Genomic DNA, 23,900 nt, shown 5'->3' with positions numbered 1-23,900 from the left:
TCATATGGACTTTATATACATTAGCTCATTGGGTTTTCACAGCAGCCTTAAGAGAGAGGTTTTATTACTAATAATACATGCGAAATGCCTAGAACAGCAGTTTCCAAACTTTCTGGTCTTTGTGCTTTATTTGTAATAACCAAAAACTGTAAACAACTCAGGTGTCCATCAACAAAGAGGTGAACAAATAACCAAATTGTGGTATATCCATACAGTGAAATATTAATACTACTCAAAAATAAAAAGAAATGCATTATTGATAGACAACAAAATGAATATCAAAATAATTATGCTGAGGAAGAGAAGCTAGATGAAAAAGAGTACATTGGACCAGCCATGGTGACTCAGGCCTTTAATCTCAGTGCTTTAGGAAGCTGAGATGGGAGGATCGCTTGAGGCCAGGAGTTTAAGATGATCCTGGGCAACATAGTGAGACCCCATCTCCACAGAAAAATTTTAAAATTTGCCTGCCTGTAGTCCTAGCTACTCAGGAGGTTGAGACAGGAGGCTCACTTGAGCCCAGGTACTTAAGGGTGCAGTGAGCTATGATCGCACCACTGCACTCCAGCCTGAGTGACAGAGCAACAACCCATCTCTCAAAAAAAATAAAAAGTGGCCGGGCGCGGTGGCTCAAGCCTGTAATCCCAGCACTTTGGGAGGCCGAGACGGGTGGATCACGAGGTCAGGAGATCGAGACCATCCTGGCTAACACGGTGAAACCCCGTCTCTACTAAAAAAAATACAAAAAATTAGCCGGGCGATGTGGCGGGCGCCTGTAGTCCCAGCTACTCGGGAGGCTGAGGCGAGAGAATGGCATAAACCCGGGAGGCGGAGCTTGCAGTGAGCTGAGATTCGGCCACTGCACTCCAGCCTGGGCGACAGAGCGAGACTCCGTCTCAAAAAAAAATAAAAAATAAAAAAATAAAAATAAAAAGTACATTGTTTGTGATTCCATTTATATGAAATCCTAGAAAATGCATCCTAACCTATACTGACAGAAAGCAAATCAGTGGTTGCCTAGGGAGAAGGCTGGGTGGATAAGGAGGAAAGGAGGAAGGAATTGCAAAAGACAAGAAGAAACTTTTGGAGGTGGTAGATATATTTATTATCTCATGGTAGTGGTTTCTTTGGATGTATACATGTGTTAAAATTCATCAAATTGTATTCTTTAAATACATAAAGTTTATTTTATGTCAGTTACACATTTATAAAGCAGTGGTTCTCAAACATTTTCACTTTAAAACCCTTTCATACTATTAAAAATTAGTGATGACCCAAACAGGTTTGTTTATATGGGTTATATCTATCAATTTTTACTGTATTAGAAATTGAAACAGAAACTTTTAAAATGTGATAAGCAAAATCAATTGTATTTCTATATACCAACAATGAATAACCAAAAATGAAATTGAGGGTGGGTGTGGTCTCTTGTGCCTGTAATTCCAGCACTTTAGGAGGCCAAGGTGAGAGGATTGCTTGAGCTCAGGAGTTCGAGACCAGCCTGGGCAACAAAGTGAAACCCTAGCTCTACAAAAAATCGAAAAAATTAGCCAGGCATAGTGGTGCACGCCTGCAGTCCCAGCTACTCAGGAGACTGAAGCAGGACAATTGCTTGAGCCCAGGAGGTCGAGGCTACAGTGAGCCATGTTCATGCCACTGCACTCCAGCCTAGGCAACAGAGTAAGACCCTGTCTGCCAAAAAAAAAAAAAAAAGAAAGAAAATTGAAAAAAGTCTAAACGAAATGAAAGACATCCCATATTTATGGAATAAGAGACTTAATATTGTTACAATGGCAATATTCTCCACATTCATCTACAGATTCAACCGAATCCCTATCAAAATTCCTGCTGGCTTTGTGGAAATGGACAAGCTGATCTTAAAATTAATATGGAAATTCAAGGCACACGAAATAGGCAAAACAACCTTGAAAAAGAACAGAGTCCCTGATTCCAAAGCTTACTGCAATGCTACTGTAAGCAAAACAGTATTGGAATGAGGATAGAAATATAAATCAGTGGAATTGAATTGATAATCACAAAATAGACCCAGGTGTCTGTGATAAACTAATTTTCAACAAGGATACCGAAACTCTTTAATGAGGAAAGAATAGTCTTTTCTATAAATGGTGCTGGATATCCACATTCAAGTGATTGAAGTTGACCCCTTCCTCATACCATACACAAAAATTAACTTCAAATGGGTCACATATCTAAATGTAAAAACTAAAACTATAAAACTCTTCCTAGGAAGCAAAGGAGTAAATCTTCATGAGCTTGGATTAGACAATGATTCCTTAGGAAATGACACCAAAAGCACAAGCAACAAAAGAAAAAAATTAGACTCATCAAAATTAAAAACTCTCATAGCCATTAAAAAAAAAAAAACAAAATCACATTCTTTGCAGCAACATGGATGCAACTGGAGACAATTATCCTAAGCAAATTACCACAAGAACAGAAAACCAAAAACCGCATGTTCTCCCTTATAAGTGGCAAATAACCATTGGGTACTCATGGACATAAAAAATGTCAACAAAAGAAACTAGGGACTACTAAAGGAAGGAGAAAGGGAGGAGGACAAAAGTCAAAAAACTAACTGTTGGGTAATATGCTTAGTACCTGAGTAATGGGATCATTCAAACCCCAAACCTCAGCATCCTGCACATATACCCCCTGGATCTAAAATACAAATTGAAATTATAAAAATAAATAAAATCTTAAAAGTAGGAATTTTTACACTGCAAGTGACACCATCAAGGAAGTGAAAAGACATCCATAGAATGGGAGAAAATATTTGCAAGTTACAGATTTTTTTTTTTTTTTTTTTTTTTGAGACGGAGTCTTGCTCTGTCACCAGGCTACAGTGCAGTGGCGTGATCTCAGCTCACTGCAACCTCCACCTCCCGGATTCAAGTGATTCTCCTGCCTCAGCCTTCCGAGTAGCTGGGACTACAGGTGCACACCACCACACTGGCTAATTTCTGTATTTTTAGTAGAGACAGGGTTTCACCATATTGGCCACTATGGTCTCGATCTCTTGACCTTGTGGTCCACCCACCTTGGCCTTCCAAAGTGCTAGGATTACAGGTGTGAGCCACCGTGCCTGGCCAGTTATAGATCTTATATCTAGAACATATAAAGGGGACTGGGTGCAGTGGCTCACACCTGTAATCCCAGCACTTGGGGAGGCTGAGGTGGGAGGATCGCTTGAACTCAGGAGGTCAAGGCCATGTTATTATTTTTAATAGAGATGGGCAACATGGTGAGAGCCCATCTCCACAAAAAATTGAAAAACTAGTCGGACTTGGTGGTGCACATCTGTGGTCTAAGCTACTTAGGTGGCTGAGGTGGGAGGATCATTTGAGCCCACGAGGTTAAGGCTGCATTGAGCCATGCACTCCGATGTGGGAGACAAAGTGAGACCCTGTCTCAAAATAATATCTAGAATATATAAAGAACTCTTACAACTCAATAATAAAAAGCAAATAACCAGTTTAAAATGGGCAAAGGATTTGAATAGACATTTCTTCAAAAAAGATTTACAAATGGCCAATAATCACAGTAAAAGATGCAAATCAAAACCACAATGAGGTACCACTTTATATCCACTAGGGTGACTGTATTAATAAAATAAAAAAAGATATCTCAAGCCTTAGGAAGGGGTAGATAAATTGGAACCCTTATACATTGCTGGTGGGATAGTAAAATGCTGCAGGTGCATTGGAAAATAATCTGGCAGTTCCTTAAAAGGTTAAACATGGAGTAACCTTATGACCCAGTAATTCTACTTCTAGTTATATGCCCAAAAGAAATGAAAACAGATGTCCACACAAAAACTTGTACACTTATGTTTATAGCAGCATTATTCCTAATAACCAAAAAGTAGAAGCAACTCATGCCCATCAACTGAGGAGTAGATAAACAAAAGGTGGTATATCTATCCAACAGAATATTATTCAGCTGCAAAAAGGAATGAAAGACTGATTCATGCTATACTATAGATGAAACTTGAAAACATTATGCTAAATGAAAGAAGCCAGTCACCAAAAAACACATATTTTATGATTCCATTCATATGAAGAATGGGCAAACCTACTGAAGCAGAAAATAAATTAGTAGTTGCCTAGGACCAGGAAATGTGGAATGGTTCTAATGGTTATGAGGTTGTTTTGTGAGTGGTAAAAATGTTCTAAAACTGATTGTGGTAACACTTATGTAACTCTTCTTATACTAAAAACCATTGAATAATACACTTCAAATAGGTGAATTATGTGGCATGTGAATTATATGTCAATAAAGCTGTAAATTAAAAAAAGAAGATTTTTGGAGTCATGTTCTTGAATATCATGCTCAGGAATTTGAGATTTGTTGAAAAGCTAAAGCTAGAAAGGTATGGTGGTGATTACATGGCCTAATAAATGTTGAATGCTTACATCAGGGCTTGGTGTATAATAAGGATGCCAAATATATTGTTGTTATTGTTGTTCTTGTTATTACTACTTCAGATTTATGGTTTTTGGTTTGAGGAGGCTTTTTTTTTTTTTTAAGACAGAGTCTCACTCTGTCGCCCAGGCTGGAGTGCAGTGGCCAGATCTCAGCTCACTGCAACCTCCACCTCCCAGGTTCAAGTGATTCTCCTGCCTCAGCCTATAGCATAGCTGGGATTACAGGCACCTGCCACCACACCCAGCTAATTTTTGTATTTTTAGTAGGGACAGGGTTTCATCATATTGGCCAGGCTGGTCTCAAATTTCTGGCCTTAAGTGAACCACCCACCTCGGCATCGCAAAGTGCTGGGATTACAGGCTTGAGTCACTGCCCCCAGTCAGATTTATGTTTTAGAAAAATCACTCTGCTTATTGTGAAGAATAAATTAAAAGGGGGTAGGCAAGATTGAAGACAAGATTATTTTGGAGACATTTATAATCCAAGCAAGAGATGATAAGGCCAGAACTGTGATAGTGGGGATAGATTTGCAATTCCATTTCAGGATAGTGATTTGTTTATTGTCACGCTAGCAGTGTTCTCATTGATTGGGAATTTATTTTGCTCCCTTTTTTTTTTTTTTTTTTGACAGAAGTGGCACCACAAGAAACCAAGCATCACGCCATGAAGAGCATGTGCAGAACATTCGCCGGTTTCATGAATCCCTGCATCTTCAGGGAGAGGCACTCTTGCCATGTGATGACAAACTGACCACGTCTCCTTTGTCCTCCCAAACCTCCATTCTGACTTCTCTCAGGTGAGGCTCTGCGGAGAAAAGACGCAGGAAACCATAGTGGGGCACAAGGTGAATGAGAAATGGCAATGTGCATTACTGCTTTTCCATCACCTGCCACCGCCCTAGGAACATTAGTAGACGGCTCTTTTGCATGTTAGTATCAGGTTGGACCCTGGAGCCTCATGGGATTCCTCATGGATGAATCTGTATCAGCTTGGGACCTTTCATTCCTTCAGGGGCTCTGTTACTGATCCAGCTGTAAATGCAGGAGCTTCAGGTTATTCACCAAAACTTCATAATAACCACCCTCACATCTATACAGCCTCCCACTCTCTTTAGAACTTACAAAGCTTCGTCCTGCCCACAGTCTTTATCCTCACAACCATTGACTTCTTCCAGATCAGCCTCTGTCCTGTTAACTCTTTTCTGTTCCTTTCTTAGTTTTGTTAGCACCTGAGTCAGAGAATCGCTGTGAGAATTGAAAGGGCGATGATAGATCAGCTATATCAGCCCCTCGCTTGTCTAATGAAAAGCGTGGCACAGTGGAAAGGACATGGCTTCAGAGTCAGATAGACTTGACCTCCAATCCTTGCTCTGCCCATCTCAGTGGAGGAGATAGCCATGTTGCCAAATAATTATAACGCAGGTTAGTAAGAGCTGCAGTTTTCCTGGCCAAGAGTAGACAGGGGAATGCCTAATATTCTGGGTTGTTCCTGGAAAGATCTAAAGAAGTCATATTTGAACTGGTCTTTGAAGGACATTTTGTGCATAAAGAAGTTATGTCAAGGCTCAGGGGCAAGTCAAGTTTGAGGAAATGCCAGCAGTGCATGTAGGGAAAAGCTGAGCATAAGATGCAAGAAGCAAGGTGAGTTTTTTTAAGAGTCAGATCATGAAGGTCCTTGAATGGGCTCCAACACCTGACCTTGCTTGCCTCCTTATTCACCAGGACAATAGGCCTGAGCCACTGCGGCTCCCGGCTTTTTTTGTTTGTTATTGTTTTTGTTTTTGTTTTTGTTTTTCTTGAGATGGGGTCTCACTCTGTCACCCATGCTGGAGTGCAGTGGTACAATCTTGGCTCACTGCAGCCTCTGCCTCCTGGGTTCAAGTGATTCTTCTGCCTCAGCCTCCCAAGTAGCTGGGATTACAGGTCCCCATAACCACACCCAGCTAATTTTTTGTATTTTTAGTGGAGGTGGTTTCACTATGTTGGCCAGGCTGGTCTCAAACTCCTGACCTCATGATCCCAAAGTGCTGGGATTACAGGCATGAGCCATTGCACCCGTCCAAAAGACTTTATATTTGGGGGGGAAAAAAAAAACCTATTCTTTGATTTCATAATGCAAACTCAGAAAAGAAACATCGATAAAATCTTTTTGGTTAATGACACAAGTTAAACATTGATCAGTAGTGCTATAGACCAGCAGACCCCAACCTTTTTGGCACCAGGCACTGGTTTTGTGGAAGATCATTTTTCCACAGATGGGGGCAGGGTGGGGTTGGGGGGTGGGGGATGGTTTCCAGATGAAACTCTTCCACCTCCCATCATCAGTCATTATTTAGATGCTCATAAGGAGCGCACAACCTAGATCCCTCACATGAGCAGTTCACAGTAGGGTTTGTGCTCCTATGAGAATCTAATGCCGCTGCTGATCTGACAGGAGGCAGAGCTCCGGGGTAATGCTCACTTGCCCCCGCTCACCTCCTGCTGTGCAGCCCAGTTCCTAATAGGCCACAAACCAGTACCGGTCCACAGCCCAGAGGTTGGGACTTCTGTTATAGATTATGGGAAACTGCCCAAACTTATTTTACAAAGAAGTAATATGTTCAGATTCTTATTTCGGATTAGTAAAATGCTAGAGATTGTAGGCTATTTAAGTGAAATTATTGACAATTTGGTTGCATTTTATTGGGTCATTCACATAACCTATTTGTAACCCACTTGAAAAAAGAAACTCCTTCACCTTCGAGTAGCTTCTCTCAACCTTGGCCCTGTTGATATTCTGGCCAGATATTTTGTTTTGAGGGTCAGTTCTGCGCATTGTAGGATGTTTAGCTGCATCCCTGGCCTCTACCAACTACATACAGTAGCACCCCTCTCTTTGGGTTGACTTGTGACAACCCAAAATGTCTCCAGACATTGCCAAGTGTATCCTGGGGGACAGTATTGCCAGCTTGAAAACCACTGCGCTAGGACAGTAGTTCTCAAAATTTAGTGTATATCATCAGAATCCCATGAAGGGCTTATTACAGCACTGATTGCTAGGACCTATCCACACAGTTCCTGATTCAGTAGGTCTAGGATAAGGCTTGAGACTCTGCATTTCTAACAGGCTCAGGTGATGCTGCCACAGCTGGTCCTAGAACTAGGCTTTCAGAACTACTATCTAGAGGGATTCTTTACCAAATGGGCATGAAACATAGTAAGATCAATTTGCATTACCTCCTTAGATTCAGAGAGCCCTTTAACAGTGCTGCATTTGAATCATAGCTATCATTTCAGGCCTTCAGAGCAAGTATTAATAAACCTGTGTTTCACAGATGAGCAAATTACAGCTTGGTGTTCATAGGTTGATATGCCATGGTTCTACACTGGTCTAACAAGACCAGTAGGTTTGCATCTTTCCCAAAGCTACCCCCCCAAGTTACATTTTTTTGCATGTTCCTCCTGCAGATGTTTATCCATGTGGCATATACCACAATATAGACACCTAAGTGATTTGGTACACACCACTGTGACTTGAGTCTTGTCCTCTAGTGATAGAATAAGGATCAACTTTGTCCTCTCATTTGGATTTTCCTCTAAGACATGCAGACTGTTTCTAACAAAAGGAAAGACTTTCAGTTCATGTCACAGGTATTTGGTATCCATGTTGGGTTGATTGTACCAGGCACATTGAGTGTACTAAGGAAACAGAGAAATTTGAGATACATCTTCTATTAGGGAAACCAAACTAACATGTAATGAGACAATTAAGGGAAAATCTAAGAAAAGGTTTGACGTGTGAAATGATGAGTGTGAGGGTGTTTAAGGGACAGGTGGTCCAACGATTTGGGATAATGGACTTTGAAAAAAAGAAATGTGAGCTGCAACCTTAAAAGTTGAATGGAATAGAAATAGAGCAGGGAGTTACTTGAACTCAGGTTCCAGTATCAGCAGAAGTATGAGGAAGGAATGAACCCAGCTGGAACAGAGCCCATCTCATATGGAAAAAGCATAAGACTTGGAGTCCCAAATTCTGAGTAGCTACATACTACTCCCTGCTCTGGACAAGTCACTTAAATTCTCTGAAACTCAAGTTACTTATTTATAATTACTGATCTCATATGATTAGCTGAAAATTAAACAAGATTGTATGTTTAAAAGCATAAACATAAAATCCTGTGCAAGTGAAGTTTTCTTACTGGAGAATGGTAAGAATGCAGCCCTATTAAAGGCTTTTAAACAGATTATTAAAATCATTTATTTATGTCCTTTTTATCCATTCAACATTCTTTTGTTTTGTGCCAAGCACTATGCTGGGTGCAGTAGACGTGAAGGAATCAGCCCAGAGCTCACCGTACATCAGGGGAAATAGATGTGAAATAAATGAGTGATGTGATGGAAGAGTGCAGAAAGAACTATGGAGCACAGAAGAGGAGCCCCTAAACTAATTAAGAGAGTCAGGGAAGGCTTTTTAGAAGTTGCTTGCCTGAAGGATCAGGAATGGTTATGAGGTAGCAAAGGACAGTGTTAGCACAGAGTAGGGCTTTATTCTGTCAAAGTAAAGAGAAATAAGGACTGGAATGATGGTCAAGAATGGTTCCTTTCTGAGGAAGTGGCATTTTTGCTGGACATCGTATGAGGAATTGCATTAGACAGACAAAATGGGGAGAAAGTTGTCCCCAGTAGCAGGATTGCTATAAGAGGAGTGAAGGATGAGTTGGTGGATTGGAGAGAGAGGGCCTTAGTATATTAATAGAGCAAGTGAGAGGTATTAAGGCTTTAGCTCAAGCAATAGTGTTCAGGGGACATAAAAGATGTTCATAATCTCCATGAATTACCCTTTTGTCTTCTTCTCCCCCTTTTGTTTATAGGAAGAATCTGAGTGAGCTTGATCAGATCCAGAGGTACTTCAGCCAGAAGCTCACTAAGCCTTTCCTACCCCTCAGCCCTCAAACTCAAACGGCCATCTCACAGCACCAGGAGAGCTGTAAGGACCATCTTGGGCCAGGTGCCAGCAGACTAGACCCTGGGAGCCAGTGTATCCTGGAGAAATCCAATAACCTGGTGTTGCAAGTCAGCTCCTTAATCACGGGTATGATTCAGATCCTTTCTTATTGAGAAGTTATGGTCACTAGGTGCTAATTCCAAAAGCATTTGAATGTTTTCCTTTGGACAAGCCCCTATGACCAGTAGAGACCAGTTGTTTTCTCCCTCTCCCTTTTTTTTTTTTTTTTTTTTAAACCATCTTGCTTTTGAAAAGGAGGGACATAATAATATGGCACAGCAACATGGGGCAATGGAAAGAGCATTGGACTGACCCAGGTCCTTGATGGGCTTCTGGTACAGACTTAGAGTCTGACTCTGAACATGTCCTTTCCCTTCTTGGACTTCAGGTTCCCCAGCCAGGAAAAGAGTGGGGTAGATTAGATGAGTGGTTCCTCAATAGCAGTTCTTGAACTTGTGCCACTCTCTGAGAAAATAATAAACAACAAGCATATTTAAAATTCTAATTATCAGAGCCCAGAAGTCTGCACTTTTTACAAGCACCCTAGATGATTCTGGATGTTAGGGGTTCATAGTCCACCCTTTGAAAAACCCCTTTGGAGCAGTGGTTCTCACTTTAGCTGTGTATTGGAATTATTGAGGGACTTTTAAAAAACCCCATGCCCAGGCTGTACTGTAGGTCAACAGAATCTCTGAGGTGGAACCCAGGCATCAGTATTGTTTCTAACTCCCCAGGTAGTTCTAGTGTGTAGACAAGACTGAGACTGCTCTAGAGCAAGTATTGGCCAACCTGCCTGAGCACAAGAATCACCCGGGGCACTTACTGTGAAATAGAGATTCCTGGGTCCTACTCCATCCTTCTGAATCAGGATCCAGGGTCATGACCTAGAAATCTTTATCAGGCAGACTTCACTGGGAAATCAACTAGGTCAGCATCCTTAGACCTCACTTGTTTTTGCTCGAGCAAAATGCATAGATTCTCCACAGGGATGAAGAATTTCAATTTTCTTTGTCTAAAGGGAGAGAAAAACACCATGATTGACACTAAGTACAAACCTTCTTTCTGTCCTCTTCTTCCAGATGCCTAACCTGTTCATATCCATGGCCTCAGATAAATGCTCTGTGTTTGACTTCCACTTGCTTGGATATTTTCAGTCAAGTGTTTATTGAGCACCATCTGTGCCAGGCACTATTCTATTATTTGTCCCAGGAGGATACAGTGGTGGATGTGACAGGCATTATCTCCCTTCATCAAGCTTATATTCTATAGTCAACCAAAGAAAAATCCTCTCACAAAGAAAGTATGACAGCAAAACAGATGAAGGCTTGTTTGGAGTAGAGGTGGAAACAAATAGGGGAATCTTTATAAAGGGGCATATTAAAAGAGGAGAGAGAGGGTAATTGTGGCCAGGCACGGTGGCTCACACCTGTAATCCCAGCACTTTGGGAGGCCGAAGTGGGTGGATCACTTGAGGTCAGGAGTTCAAAACCAGCCTGGCCAACATGGCAAAACCCCGTCTCTACTAAAAATACAAAAATTAGCTGGGCGTGGTGGTGCGCATCTATAATCCCAGCTACTTGGGAGTCTGAGACACGAGAATCACTTGAACCCAGGGGATGGAGGTTGCAGTGAGCCGAGATTGCTCCACTGCACCCTGGCCTGAGCAACAGAATGATACTCTGACTCAAAAAAAAAAAAAAAAAAAAAAAAAAAGGAAGAAGAAGAATTGAAGCTGTGGGGCCTAATATTTATCCTGGAAGAAATGGGAAGTTCTCAGCAAGCAGACGACTGAATGAGAACTGGTTTTCACAAGGAGAATGAATTTAAAAAGAGAAAGATGATTAGATCGGGGAAACCATTCAAAAAAAAAAAAAAGAAAGGAAAAAAAAAAAAAAACATAGCAAAAGCCTGCCCCTGCCTCCATTATGCCTCAGTATGCTTTTTTTACAAAGCCATCAGACAAATGGATATGAGTGAAACTTGAGAGAGAGTTACCAAGTGGGCTTTTTTTAAGCCAGAGCTATATGCTAGGCTGGGCCCTAGAGATACAACATGATTCAGACATATGGTTCATGCCCTAAGAAGCTTCCTGATAAGACTTGGAGTCCCAAATTCTGAGTAGCTACATACTACTCCCTGCTCTGGACAAGTCACTTAAATTCTCTGAAACTCAAGTTGCTTATTTATAATTACTGATCTCATATGATTAGCTGAAAATTAAACAAGATAGTATGTTTAAAAGCATAACATAAAATCTTGTGCAAGTGAAGGCTTATAAGGAAGCTCACAGTCTGAGGGGGTAAACATACGATTACACAGCATCATATTCTTAAGTGCTTCCTTATAGAACAAAGCCATATAGCAATCTTATTGAACTCATGAATCTGCAAAGGCTTCCTGGAGGAGATCCAATAGAACATGCCTTGAAGCCTTGAAGGCTGGGCAGGTTTATAAAAAGCAAGAAGACTGTCCTGAGACAGAAAGCATGCTCAGGCCAAAGGATTAGGATCAACTAAACATGCTTCCCAGTGCCTATTCCTATTTACAGGTAGTAATGTTCCATTGTCATATATCTACCCATTCCTTTGAGGCCTGAAAATCATCAATGTATAATATTAAACAGCCAGCACCTCCTGTAGAATGAGCCCTCTGTTAGGTGCTGTGAGGGAAATGTGACCCCTATTCCCCAGGAATCAAATTTGCCTTCAGTTCCTAATTTTCTCCTCTCAAATTATCTTGCAAACATGTATCATTTACTAGGTCTGTTTGTTAATTTATTCACTATTTCATCCCAAAAATAATTTGAGATGACTAGTAGCTTCTATTTATTAAGTGGTTGTATATTCACCACACAGTGTATGCCCATTTCTTTCGTGTATTCTCTACTATAACCTTATGAAGTGGATGGTGTTGATTACACTGTACAGATCAACAGGCTCAGAGAGGATAGTTTGCTTGTGATCACAAAGTTAACAAGTGACAACAGAGATTCGAACCCAAGATTGACTGGCTCCAAAGCCTATGCTCTTTCCAACATACCCTGCTGCTTCTATTTTCTCTGTAAATCTTCCCTGCCTTATCATGTGGGTGATAGATATTTCCTTGCTTTTATTTTCCAAGTAAAATCGGTAGTTTTAATAACTGTCATCAAATAGGTAAATAAGTGGATTCTCATTTTGATTTTTAATATAGGTAGTTACTGAAGTAACTGGAAGCGTGAACATGCCCACCAGAACTCCCAGCTCCTAAGGATTCCTGAGCATGAGCAGATAGTCTCTGAAACCATTTTCACAGATGTATCTACAACTATAGATTAGATTCTGGTCCTCTGATATTAGAATAAAGTACTAAAAATTGTACTGCCTTGAATATAGTCTCACTGAATCTTGGGTGGACTAATTTTCTTTATGGCTTGTTCAAAGTCTGATTGCCAGAGTGCTTCTGAAGCTAGAGGCTAGTGTGGGAAATTTGAGGGGTCTGTGGCCCTACCTTGTAATGAGAGTGATATGTGTTGCTGTTCAGATCTGCAGACTATCACCAGGGATTCCCAAGCGGCTTTGAGTTCTCACCGAGCCAGGAGTAGAAACAACAAGGCCACCACCCTCCCAGATGCTCGGGACACAGAGGCACTGCAAGAACGATGCACAACGCCACATGAGCCATTGGCAAGAGCTCCAGATAAGGGCACAGATTCCCCACCACCCCCTCCTCTTGAAGAGACTTCAAATGGAGGAAGAATGCTCCATGAGTCCCTGAGGCATACAGTACCCATTACAAGGATGCAGAGCAGTGAGGACACTGAGGCAGGCCCAGCCTACAGTGATGAAGACTATGAAGAAGACATCATTGAGCCCAAGACCTTAAATGAGATCACCACGGTGACAGACAAAACTAGCCCTTGGTCTAGTTTCATATCAGACGCAAGTGACGTCATCAGCCCTCAGCCTGACGAGGTACAGAGGGAAGGCCCTTCTTGTCCTTCTCCAGGGCCTTTCTACAGAGAAGAGCTTACGGTCAAAAGTAGCTTTCTTTCCAGCCCAGAAAGGGCTGTCAACTCCCACCTGCCTAGGGAGGGTTCTCCTAGCCAAAGCCTTGTTGCTTGTGAGGGTGAGGCCTCTAAGGCCAAGGTTAGTGGCGAGTCTGCCTCAGCCAACCCTCAGCCCATCCCATGCCCGACACTCTCAGGAGCCCAGCAGAGCAGCACATTTGTTGGATGGAGTTCACCACAGGCAGATCAGAACAAAGAGCCTAAGTCAGAGGCCCCTGCCGAGAATGAAGCTGCCACCAGTGAGCTCAGTGACTCTGCTGATAGCTTCAAGAAGTTGCCGCTAAACCTAGCCTCCCAGAGCAGAAGGGAAAAACATAAGGGACCACCCATCGACTCCTCTGACATCAGGCAGAGGCAAGTGACAACTGGATCAGAGACATCCACAAAGCATAGCCTCCTACTGTATCCTTTGGCATTTCCCACAAGTGGTTTGGATGCTGGTGCTAAGGCTAGCCTAGTGTGAGTGTGAGCAAGTGGCCACCCTCATGGAATGCACTGGGGGGCATGGGAAGACCATTCCTTCAGAAGACCCCACCTGCATGACAGGTGCTACAGTTTTACCATTAACACCAGCCCTCAGAAACATAATGCCTTGAACTGGGTTTAGGCATTGGTAGCACATTAGCCTAGCCTACCCTGATTTATCCAATTCATCTGTTGGGTGTTTTACCACCTGAAGGCAAGGCTCAGCATCTAAGGAATGAGACTGTTTATCTCAATTGAAAGAGAAGCAGAGGGGCTAGAGAAAGAGGGAAGTAGATCACTGCCATTGAGCACTTTATGTACATTTTTCATTCGGTCATCACAAGTCTCTTAGGTAGGTATCATCTCTATTTTGCGTATATAAGGAAACTGATGCTTAGTTATCGTGACTTGCCTACTTTTTCTTTTTTAAGAGACAGGGTTTGTTCTGTCACCCAAGCTGGAGTGCAGTGGGATTATCATACCTCACTGCAGCCTCAGATTCCTGTGCTCAGGTGATCCTCCCACCTCAGCCTTGCAAGTAGCTAGAACTACTAGGTATGCACCATCACACCCAGCTAATTTTTTTTAAGAGTTGGGGTCTTGCTGTGTTACCCAGGCTGGTCTCAAACTCCTGGCCTCAAGCAATCCTCCTGCCTCAGCCTCCCAAAATGCTGCAATTAGAGCATTTGAGCCACCATGCCTTGCCAGATTAAATTTTTTTAAAAAACCAAGTGATGGAGCTAAACAGGCACTATGGAGATGGACTTTCCCAAGGCCCCAGTAAGGTACTGTTGATGGGAACAGGGGGCACCTGACATTCCCTACTCCCTCCTTTTAAACACAGACTGGCATGTTATGGGGAAAGGAAACCACTTAGGACCATCTACAGCCTTCACACCTGTGGCCTAACCAACTGATTAGATCAGCTCACTTGCTATCCCAACAAGCAGGGAATGTTGTATGGCTGGCAGGTGAAGCAGGCTGCTTTACTAGACTAGAAATCTTCCTCTACTAGAAGTCAGGGAGCCTGACTTTGACCCTTCTAGACCTACAAAATGATTTTTGTGATTATAGACATATAGTTTAATCTTTATGAGCCCGTTTCTTCACCTATAAAATGGAGGCGGAAATCCATTACCCACCAAACTATAAGCTCCCCAAGTCAGGGACCTTGTCTTTTTCTGCATCCTCAGGACCTAGCACTACCCAGAGAAGGGATTTGTCAGTGTAAATTGGATTAACTATCACAGTTTCACAACATTGTTGAGAAAACCAGATGAGTGGAAACATTTGTACACACCACACAGTATGATTCTTGATGCAGATCAGAGGAAAACCTAGGGGTGGGAGAGTGGGCTCAGGAAAGGATAAAGCATGCAATGGCTGGAGGCTGAGCATTGAAAATAGATCTCCTTGTGTGCAGTTCTCCCTGACCTTGCCTATCCTGGATCCTGGCCCCTGATGTTGCTGCCTTTGCAGTCAGTATTAATTGTGCTCAGAATGTGGCTGATGGAGGAGCTGCCATATGTGTCCAGACCCTAAGCGCTGCTTTAACTTAGGCCTTCCTGACTATTCTTTCAAAAATAAATCGTGCCAGGCCCTGTGCTGGGTGCCAAGGACAGATTTGAATGAGACCTTACCTCGAGAAGTTCCCATTGTGAGATAGGAGACGGTCAAATAGATAGATACTGACAGTTTATTGTGCCAAGTACTGTGATGAGACGTGGACAGAACACAAGGGAGCATGAGGAGGGAGCTGCCCTAACTCTACTTGGAGCCATCCCAGTAAGAGAGACAGGAGAGCCAGGCCTTAAAGATGAGTAGGCATTGTGCAATAGAGACAAGGAAAAGTTCTAGTCAGGACAAACTGTATGTGCAGAGGCCTCACTGGGTGAAGGAGGCTGCCTGTGGGCAGTAGTTTACTGTGGCTAGAGTGCAGGGATGAGGGGATGGTGCAAGGTGAGGCAGGGCCTGGATCTTAAAGGACTTCTATGCCTGGCCGAGGTACTTGGACTCTATTCTAAAGCAAAGAAACTTCACTTTCCTCATCTGGAAAATGGAGGTGATAGTAGTACTTACTGGGTTGTTGTGAAAATGAAAATAATCATGTAAACTGCCTAGCACAATACCTGGTACATGGATAGTGTCCACTGTTAAGCAAGAGTGTGGTATGGTCAGATGTACATATGAGAAAAGAAATCACCCAATGCCTTGTAGAGGGCAGGTTAAGAAAGGGAAGACTAGAAGCGAGGAGGCTAGGTAGGACACTTGCAATAATAAAAGAGATGAAGAAAGTCTGACCTGAAGTGTAGACTGCTTTATGATGACAAGGAGGGGAACAGATCTGGGAGGATGAGATAGAGGGGCAGGGGGTGAGACAAAGGAAACAGTAATTAGAGGTTTCTGGCACAAGTTACCAGACAGGTGATACCATTTACTGGATAGGAAACAGCACAGAGACGGGTTTGGGAGATGATGCAGGTTGCCATTTGCAGCATGTGCTTATAGGACATCCAGGAGGAGATGCAGGCCTGTTGTTGAGGGCTGAGCTCAGCCATAAAGGTAGGCATCTCTGAGAATCGATGAGGGCAACAAGAAGAGCCTGGGAAGGGGGAGCCAAACACACAGAGGCAGACTCTGAGCATCTTCAGTGTGCAAAGGAGAAGCAGGACAGGGCATGCCCACAAAGGAGGTGAGGAGAGCTGGTCGGGAGGTGGAGAGAAGCAGCAGAGAGAGGTGACATGGGAGCCGATGCTGCAGAGTTTCAGGATGTGGTGGTCAGCACTGATGCTGCACGTAGGTCCAGGAGAATGTGGCTGACATATCACTGGTTTTAGTGTTAAGGAGGACCTTGCATTGGTGAGAATGGAAGCCAGACTTCATTAGTCAAAGGAGCTAAATGGTGAGGACAGTGAGAACAGGCAACTTTTTCGCATAAACTGAGGAGATAAGAATAGCTGACATTTATCGAGTGCTCACTATGCTAGGCACCATTCTAAACACTTGACATTTATAAATTCATTTAACCCTCAAAACAATAAGTACTAATACATTTAAAAATGGGGAAACTGAGGCACAAAAAATGAACTTTCCTGAAGTTATCCATCTAGTAAGTGACAGAGAGCTGGGTGGTAACTAGAAGACAATGCAAGGTCAGGGGTTTGTTTGGGTTTTTTTCCCTAAATGGGAAACTTGAACATTTTTATGACTGAGGAACAGGAACTTAAAAGTTCACGAGGCCAGACATAGTGGCTCATGCCTGTAATCCCAGCACTTTGGGAGGCCAAGGTGGGAGGATCACTTGAGGTCAGGAGTTCAAGACCAGCCTGGGTAACATGGTGAAATTCCATCTCTACTAAAAATACAGAAATTATTCAGGCGTAGTAGCATGCACCTATAATCCCAGCTACTCTGGAGGCTGAAGTGGAGGAATTACCTGAGCCCAGAAGGTCAAGGCTGCAGTGAGCCATGATCATACCACTGCACTCCAGCCTGAACGATGGAAGTGAGACCCTGTTTCAAAAAAACGTATAATAAAATAAAAGTTGGTGGGAGAAAGTGGCTGCTGGAGCAGGACCCTAAAGCACACATGAGGCAGTGGGCTGGGAAGGAGACTTCCATGCTTCAGAGCCAGCCCTGCCACCTCACAGCAAAGTTCCTTCTTCCCCACAGCATCAGCTGGCTGGCTGGCAGGCCCCAGCAGTTTCAGCAACAACAAATAGACCCTACCTCACCTGGGCCTCTGCAGAAGGCCTGGGGTCAAAAGGTCTTTCCCTGTGGGATCTCCATTCCTCCCCACCTCTCTACGGAAAAATCAGGCACTTGAACCAAAGCAAGAAATCAGTGCATTTCATTCATTGACAAGGTATTTATTGAGTACTTACTGTCTCCCAGGTACTATGTTAGGTGACAGGAATATGGTTATGAAAAAGATCATCTCTGCCTTCTTGGAGTGTAGAGTCTAGTGTAGAAGAACGATGATAAAATAGAAAAGGTGGTAAGCAAATTGGAGTGAGAACCACACTTAGCTTATTAAACAGAAACAAAAAATTGGAACATCAAAATAGTTCCCTCTTTACCCCCTTCAGAGTTCAACTAAACTGAATCAGTTATTTGATTCAAAAAATAATGAGAATATGTGGAACACCATATGCTCAACACAGCACTGAGTACCTCAAGAAGATACGGTGAAACCCCGTCTCTACTAAAAGATACAAAAAACTAGCCGGGCGAGGTGGCGGGCGCCTGTAGTCCCAGCTACTCGGGAGGCTGAGGCAGGAGAATGGCGTGAGCCCGGGAGGCGGAGCTTGCAGTGAGCTGAGATGCGGCCACTGCACTCCAGCCTGGGCGACAGAGCGAGACTCCGTCTCAAAAAAAAAAAAAAAAAAAGATACGGTGGAGAAGTGCAAGATACGATACAGTACCTGCCTTCTAGGGCTCGCATCCAGATCGGACCAGCTGTACTGGTCCCTGACGTGAGGACATGTCCTGTCATGGACAGCCCCTGATGCAGAGCTCACATTTCTGGATGTGAGCAGAGAACACAGGCAAACAGGCCCTCCTTCAGTGCAGGGCACCTAAATGCAGCCTAAGGCACTGCCTCCTGGAGCCACATGCCCATCCCCACATTGTCTGACTGACTTCTAATAGGTCTTTTTCTAACCAGCAGACCCTTAGGCAAGAATCATTCAATGCCTACTACCTGCCAACCTCCTGAGGGGCTTTCAGGAAGTAGAGGTAACAGAAGGAAACTGTCTCTGCCATTGAGAAATTTAGGGAAGATTGAAGAAAATAATCCTATCAGACTGAAAAATTAAGCATTCTCCTGTGTTGCAAACTGCTCTAGGATGTGAGGAAGGAGGGATCCTGTGGGCTAAGATTAAGAGAAGGCTTCCTAGAGGAGGCAGGTTTGAACCGATCCATAAAGAACTTGTATGTGTTAGGAGTGGGCAAGCCTTCCAGTCAGAGGGAGCTAGCTGAGCAAAGAATTTATGGACAAGATTAATTGAGGGAAAAACATGAGTGGGGGCAGAGTAAATGGTCAGTGGAGATACTGGCCTCCACTGCAAGGGGGGTGGACTTCTAGGTATTTTTGTCCCTTAACTGCCATCGTAGCCCAGAGCCCATTGTGGTGCCCAACTTCTTTTTGCCTCCCCAGCAGTTGGAGGCTTCCCTGCGGATGCTGTCACTCTCAGCAACTTTGCCACCAGCAGCCACAACAGATCAGGTAAGAGAATGGCCAACTGACCTTTCTCCTGTAGAGTCATCATCTCTTCCACAGAACAGTGCACAGAAGGCAGAGCTGCCTCAGGCCATCTTCCTGGAAAGGTTGCAGCAGGGGTCACTCCTCAAGCTTGTACTGAGCATATTCTGCGGGCCCAGCAGTAGGCAGGGAGCTCAGGAAAAGTGAGGAAGAGCAAATGTGTAAGAGCAGGGCATTGTCAGTCAACACTGACATGCGCAAGAAAAAAGCAGTGCGGAAGCATGAAAGCAAGAGGCAGCTAAGAAATGTGTATTGAGTGCTGTGGGAGTCCCCACCAAGCAAGTAGGTAGGAGCAGAGACGTAACCTTACAGGAGTGCAACAGTAAGATCTAAATGAGCAGAATATCAGTCATACAACTATTTGCCATTTACAAAACACCTCATAACTATTCATTCAGCTGAGTTAGGTGGTTGGAACTCTGGTACAAATCCCACATCTCCTCTTTTTTGCCTTGGCACAGCACCTGACCTTTCTTGCAAGTGGCAAGAAAATAATAATAATAACTACTTTTGAGTACCTCCTCTGTATCAAATGTCATGCTGGGTACTGAGCATATAATAGTAAATAAGACAGACAAATTCCCTGTCTTCATGGAGTACAAATAGTAAGCAAAAACTAAAATATTTATAGACATGAGATGGGTACCAGTGTCTCTCTGAGGAGGCTGTGTTAAAGATAGTAGTTATGGTGGTGCTTAGCATGTACCAGACACTGTTCCAAGTACTTTGTATTAACTAATTAAATTCAGCAACCTGATGAGGAATATACTATCATTATCCCTATTTAAAATGAGGAAACTAGGCCAGGCATGGTGGCTCATGCCTGTAATCCCAGCAGTTAGGGAGGATGAAGTGGCGGGATCGCTTGAGCTAGGAAATTCAAGACCAGCCTGGTCAACAAGGCAAAACCCCATCTCTACTAAAAATTACAAAAATTAGATAGGCGTGGTGGCACATGCCTATAATCCCAGCTACTTGGGAGGCTGAGTCACAAATATCACTTGAGCCCAGGAGGTGGAGGTTGCAGTGAGCCATGATGGCACCACTGCACTCCAGCCTGGGTGACACAGTGAGACTGTATAAAAAATAAAATGAGGAAAATGAGGCTCAGAGCTTCACATACTGACCCATAAGCTATGACTATTTCTGTATATATATAAAGAAACTGAGATGCATAAAGGCTGAGTCACTTACCCAGGGTCACCCAACCAGTAAGTGAATCTAAATTTTTTTTTTTTTTTTTGAGACTCTCGCTCTGTCGCCAGGCTGGCATGCAGTGGTGCGATCTCAGCTCACCGCAACCTCTGCCTGCTGGGTTCAAGTGACTCTCCTGCCTCAGCCTCCCGAGTAGCTGGGACTACAGGCACGTGCCACCACACCCAGCTACTTTTTGTATTTTTAGTAGAGACAGGGTTTCACCATGTTGGCCAGGATGGTCTCAATCGCTTGACCTCATGATCCCCCTGCCTTGGCTTCCCAAAGTGCTGGGATTACAGGCGTGAGCCACCGCGCCTGGCCTGAATCTAAACTTCTGACTCACAACTCTGTGCTCTTCTCTTATACCACCTGAAAATCATGACATTTGACTTATGGTACATTTTTCTAGCCAGTTAGATTTTATTTAGCAGTTAACATGTATACATTTTATATGCTTTCCCAGAGGCCACATTAGTGAAAAATGGGGTCAGTCCAGAAGTATCTTGATGTATGTCTTTGGCCTATTAAATACTAGATACAAAGTATGGGAGAGAGAGAAATAAGAATTTCCACTTCAATTAAAGAGCAAGTCTACTTTTGAGAAGATAATACTTTTCAGCCTTTTTTCTTTGTTGCCCTTAACAACATTCCATTGTTTGCTGCTCTCAGAGTCACTTCTGTCCTTAGGACCTCATTCTGGGTCCTGGTTCGGATGACCAGTCATCATGCTTTGCGCAGAACTGTCGCAGTTTTACCACTGGAACCCAGAATCCAGTAAACGCGGGGAGGTTAGTCATCCTGGCTAGTGATGGGCCTCTCACTACTTGCTGGGTTATTTCAGCACATTTTCTCAGAATCTTACGCTCCTGGCTGGCTGCCAGCCAGCGCTGGATGACTTTTAAGAAATAAGATCATGTATGTATTTAGGACACTAGCAAGTAGAGACACCAAAATTTAAGAGAAAAACATTTTTAAGAATTACATTTTTTGGCCGGGCATGGTGGCTCAAGCCTGTAATCCCAGCAGTTAGGGAGGATGAAGTGGCGGGATCGCTTGAGCTAGGAAATTCAAGACCAGCCTGGTCAACAAGGCAAAACCCCATCTCTACTAAAAATTACAAAAATTAGATAGGCGTGGTGGCACATGCCTATAATCCCAGCTACTTGGGAGGCTGAGTCACAAATATCACTTGAGCCCAGGAGGTGGAGGTTGCAGTGAGCCATGATGGCACCACTGCACTCCAGCCTGGGTGACACAGTGAGACTGTATAAAAAATAAAATGAGGAAAATGAGGCTCAGAGCTTCACATACTGACCCATAAGCTATGACTATTTCTGTATATATATAAAGAAACTGAGATGCATAAAGGCTGAGTCACTTACCCAGGGTCACCCAACCAGTAAGTGAATCTAAATTTTTTTTTTTTTTTTTGAGACTCTCGCTCTGTCGCCAGGCTGGCATGCAGTGGTGCGATCTCAGCTCACCGCAACCTCTGCCTGCTGGGTTCAAGTGACTCTCCTGCCTCAGCCTCCCGAGTAGCTGGGACTACAGGCACGTGCCACCACACCCAGCTACTTTTTGTATTTTTAGTAGAGACAGGGTTTCACCATGTTGGCCAGGATGGTCTCAATCGCTTGACCTCATGATCCCCCTGCCTTGGCTTCCCAAAGTGCTGGGATTACAGGCGTGAGCCACCGCGCCTGGCCTGAATCTAAACTTCTGACTCACAACTCTGTGCTCTTCTCTTATACCACCTGAAAATCATGACATTTGACTTATGGTACATTTTTCTAGCCAGTTAGATTTTATTTAGCAGTTAACATGTATACATTTTATATGCTTTCCCAGAGGCCACATTAGTGAAAAATGGGGTCAGTCCAGAAGTATCTTGATGTATGTCTTTGGCCTATTAAATACTAGATACAAAGTATGGGAGAGAGAGAAATAAGAATTTCCACTTCAATTAAAGAGCAAGTCTACTTTTGAGAAGATAATACTTTTCAGCCTTTTTTCTTTGTTGCCCTTAACAACATTCCATTGTTTGCTGCTCTCAGAGTCACTTCTGTCCTTAGGACCTCATTCTGGGTCCTGGTTCGGATGACCAGTCATCATGCTTTGCGCAGAACTGTCGCAGTTTTACCACTGGAACCCAGAATCCAGTAAACGCGGGGAGGTTAGTCATCCTGGCTAGTGATGGGCCTCTCACTACTTGCTGGGTTATTTCAGCACATTTTCTCAGAATCTTACGCTCCTGGCTGGCTGCCAGCCAGCGCTGGATGACTTTTAAGAAATAAGATCATGTATGTATTTAGGACACTAGCAAGTAGAGACACCAAAATTTAAGAGAAAAACATTTTTAAGAATTACATTTTTTGGCCGGGCATGGTGGCTCAAGCCTGTAATCCCAGCACTTTGGGAGGCCGAGACGGGTGGATCACGAGGTCAGGAGATCGAGACCATCCTGGCTAACACGGTGAAACCCCGTCTCTACTAAAAAAACACAAAACACTAGCCGGGCGAGGTGGCGGGCGCCTGTAGTCCCAGCTACTCGGGAAACTGAGGCAGGAGAATGGCGTAAACCCAGGAGGCGGAGCTTGCAATGAGCTGAGATCTCACCACTGCACTCCAGCCCGGGCAACAGAGCGAGACTCTGTCTGAAAAAAAAAAGAAAAAAAAAAAAAGAATTACATTTTTAAAAAAGATTGACATTGTTACCTTGGGATAAATCACAACATCAACTGATTTCCTTATACTTGTTTTAGATTTAATTTTGAAATATTATTTGAGCAGGAGCACCATCATCTTGTGACCTTTATTGAAAAGGCCTCACTTTGAAGAACTTGAGACAAAAATAATCTTTTCTGTTTACCACATACTTACTATTGCTGTTGTTCTGCATTTCTTCTTCACATCCTCATTTCTGGCTGGGACCATTTCCCTTCAGCCTGAGAAACTTCCTTTGGAATTTCACGTAGTGTGGACCTACTGGTAACTGATTATCCAGCTTCAATTGTCTGAAAATATCTTTATTTTGCCTTCATTTTTGAAAGATTTTTTTCTACTGGATATAGAATTCTAACTTGAATTTTTGTTGTTTTAGCATTTTAGAGATACCTTTCCACTGTCTTCTGTCCTCCATTGTTTCTTATAAGAAATATTGTTCTGATTGTTCTTGCACTGAATGTAACATGGCCTTTATTCATTTCTTGTTTTTAAGATTTTCTCTTTATCTCTAGTTTTCAGCAGTTTGATTACAGTGTTCATAGTTGTGGAGGCAGGGGATGGGATAGAAGCAGGGGAATGGGATAGGGGAGGAGGAACATAAAGATCTATTCAATAGTATTAGTGATGTTTCGGTGCTTAGATTGGGTTGTGGGTTTACAGATGTTCATTTTCTTGTGCTTCGTGATTTGCTGTTGTTACATAGATTCATTGGTATGTTATACAAAGAAATCACATAATCATATGTCATTAAAATTATACAGTGATTGAATGATA

The 23,900-nt window shown here is 43.1% G+C and overlaps 1 protein-coding gene across 10 annotated transcripts in view; it reads left to right on the top strand.

The window, feature by feature from the left end:
- C2CD3 (C2 domain containing 3 centriole elongation regulator) overlaps positions 1–23,900 on the top strand; it is a 161,156-nt gene that overhangs the window by 125,870 nt on the left and 11,386 nt on the right. For 7 of the 10 annotated variants that reach the window (XM_033203759.1, XM_033203760.1, XM_033203761.1 and 4 more), the window contains 4 exons: positions 5,078–5,242; positions 9,296–9,516; positions 12,952–13,879; positions 19,058–19,169. In XM_033203759.1, the coding sequence (XP_033059650.1) occupies positions 5,078–5,242; positions 9,296–9,516; positions 12,952–13,879; positions 19,058–19,169 (1,426 nt within the window). The other 3 variants (XM_033203767.1, XM_033203768.1, XM_033203766.1) reach the window with 2 other exon arrangements.

Source organism: Trachypithecus francoisi, unplaced genomic scaffold (assembly GCF_009764315.1).
Source record: "Trachypithecus francoisi isolate TF-2019V2 unplaced genomic scaffold, Tfra_2.0 Lachesis_group8, whole genome shotgun sequence".
Taxonomy (NCBI): Eukaryota; Metazoa; Chordata; class Mammalia; order Primates; family Cercopithecidae; genus Trachypithecus; species Trachypithecus francoisi.
Note: the sequence above shows the minus strand (reverse complement) of the source record. Positions and strands in the feature narration are given on the sequence as shown.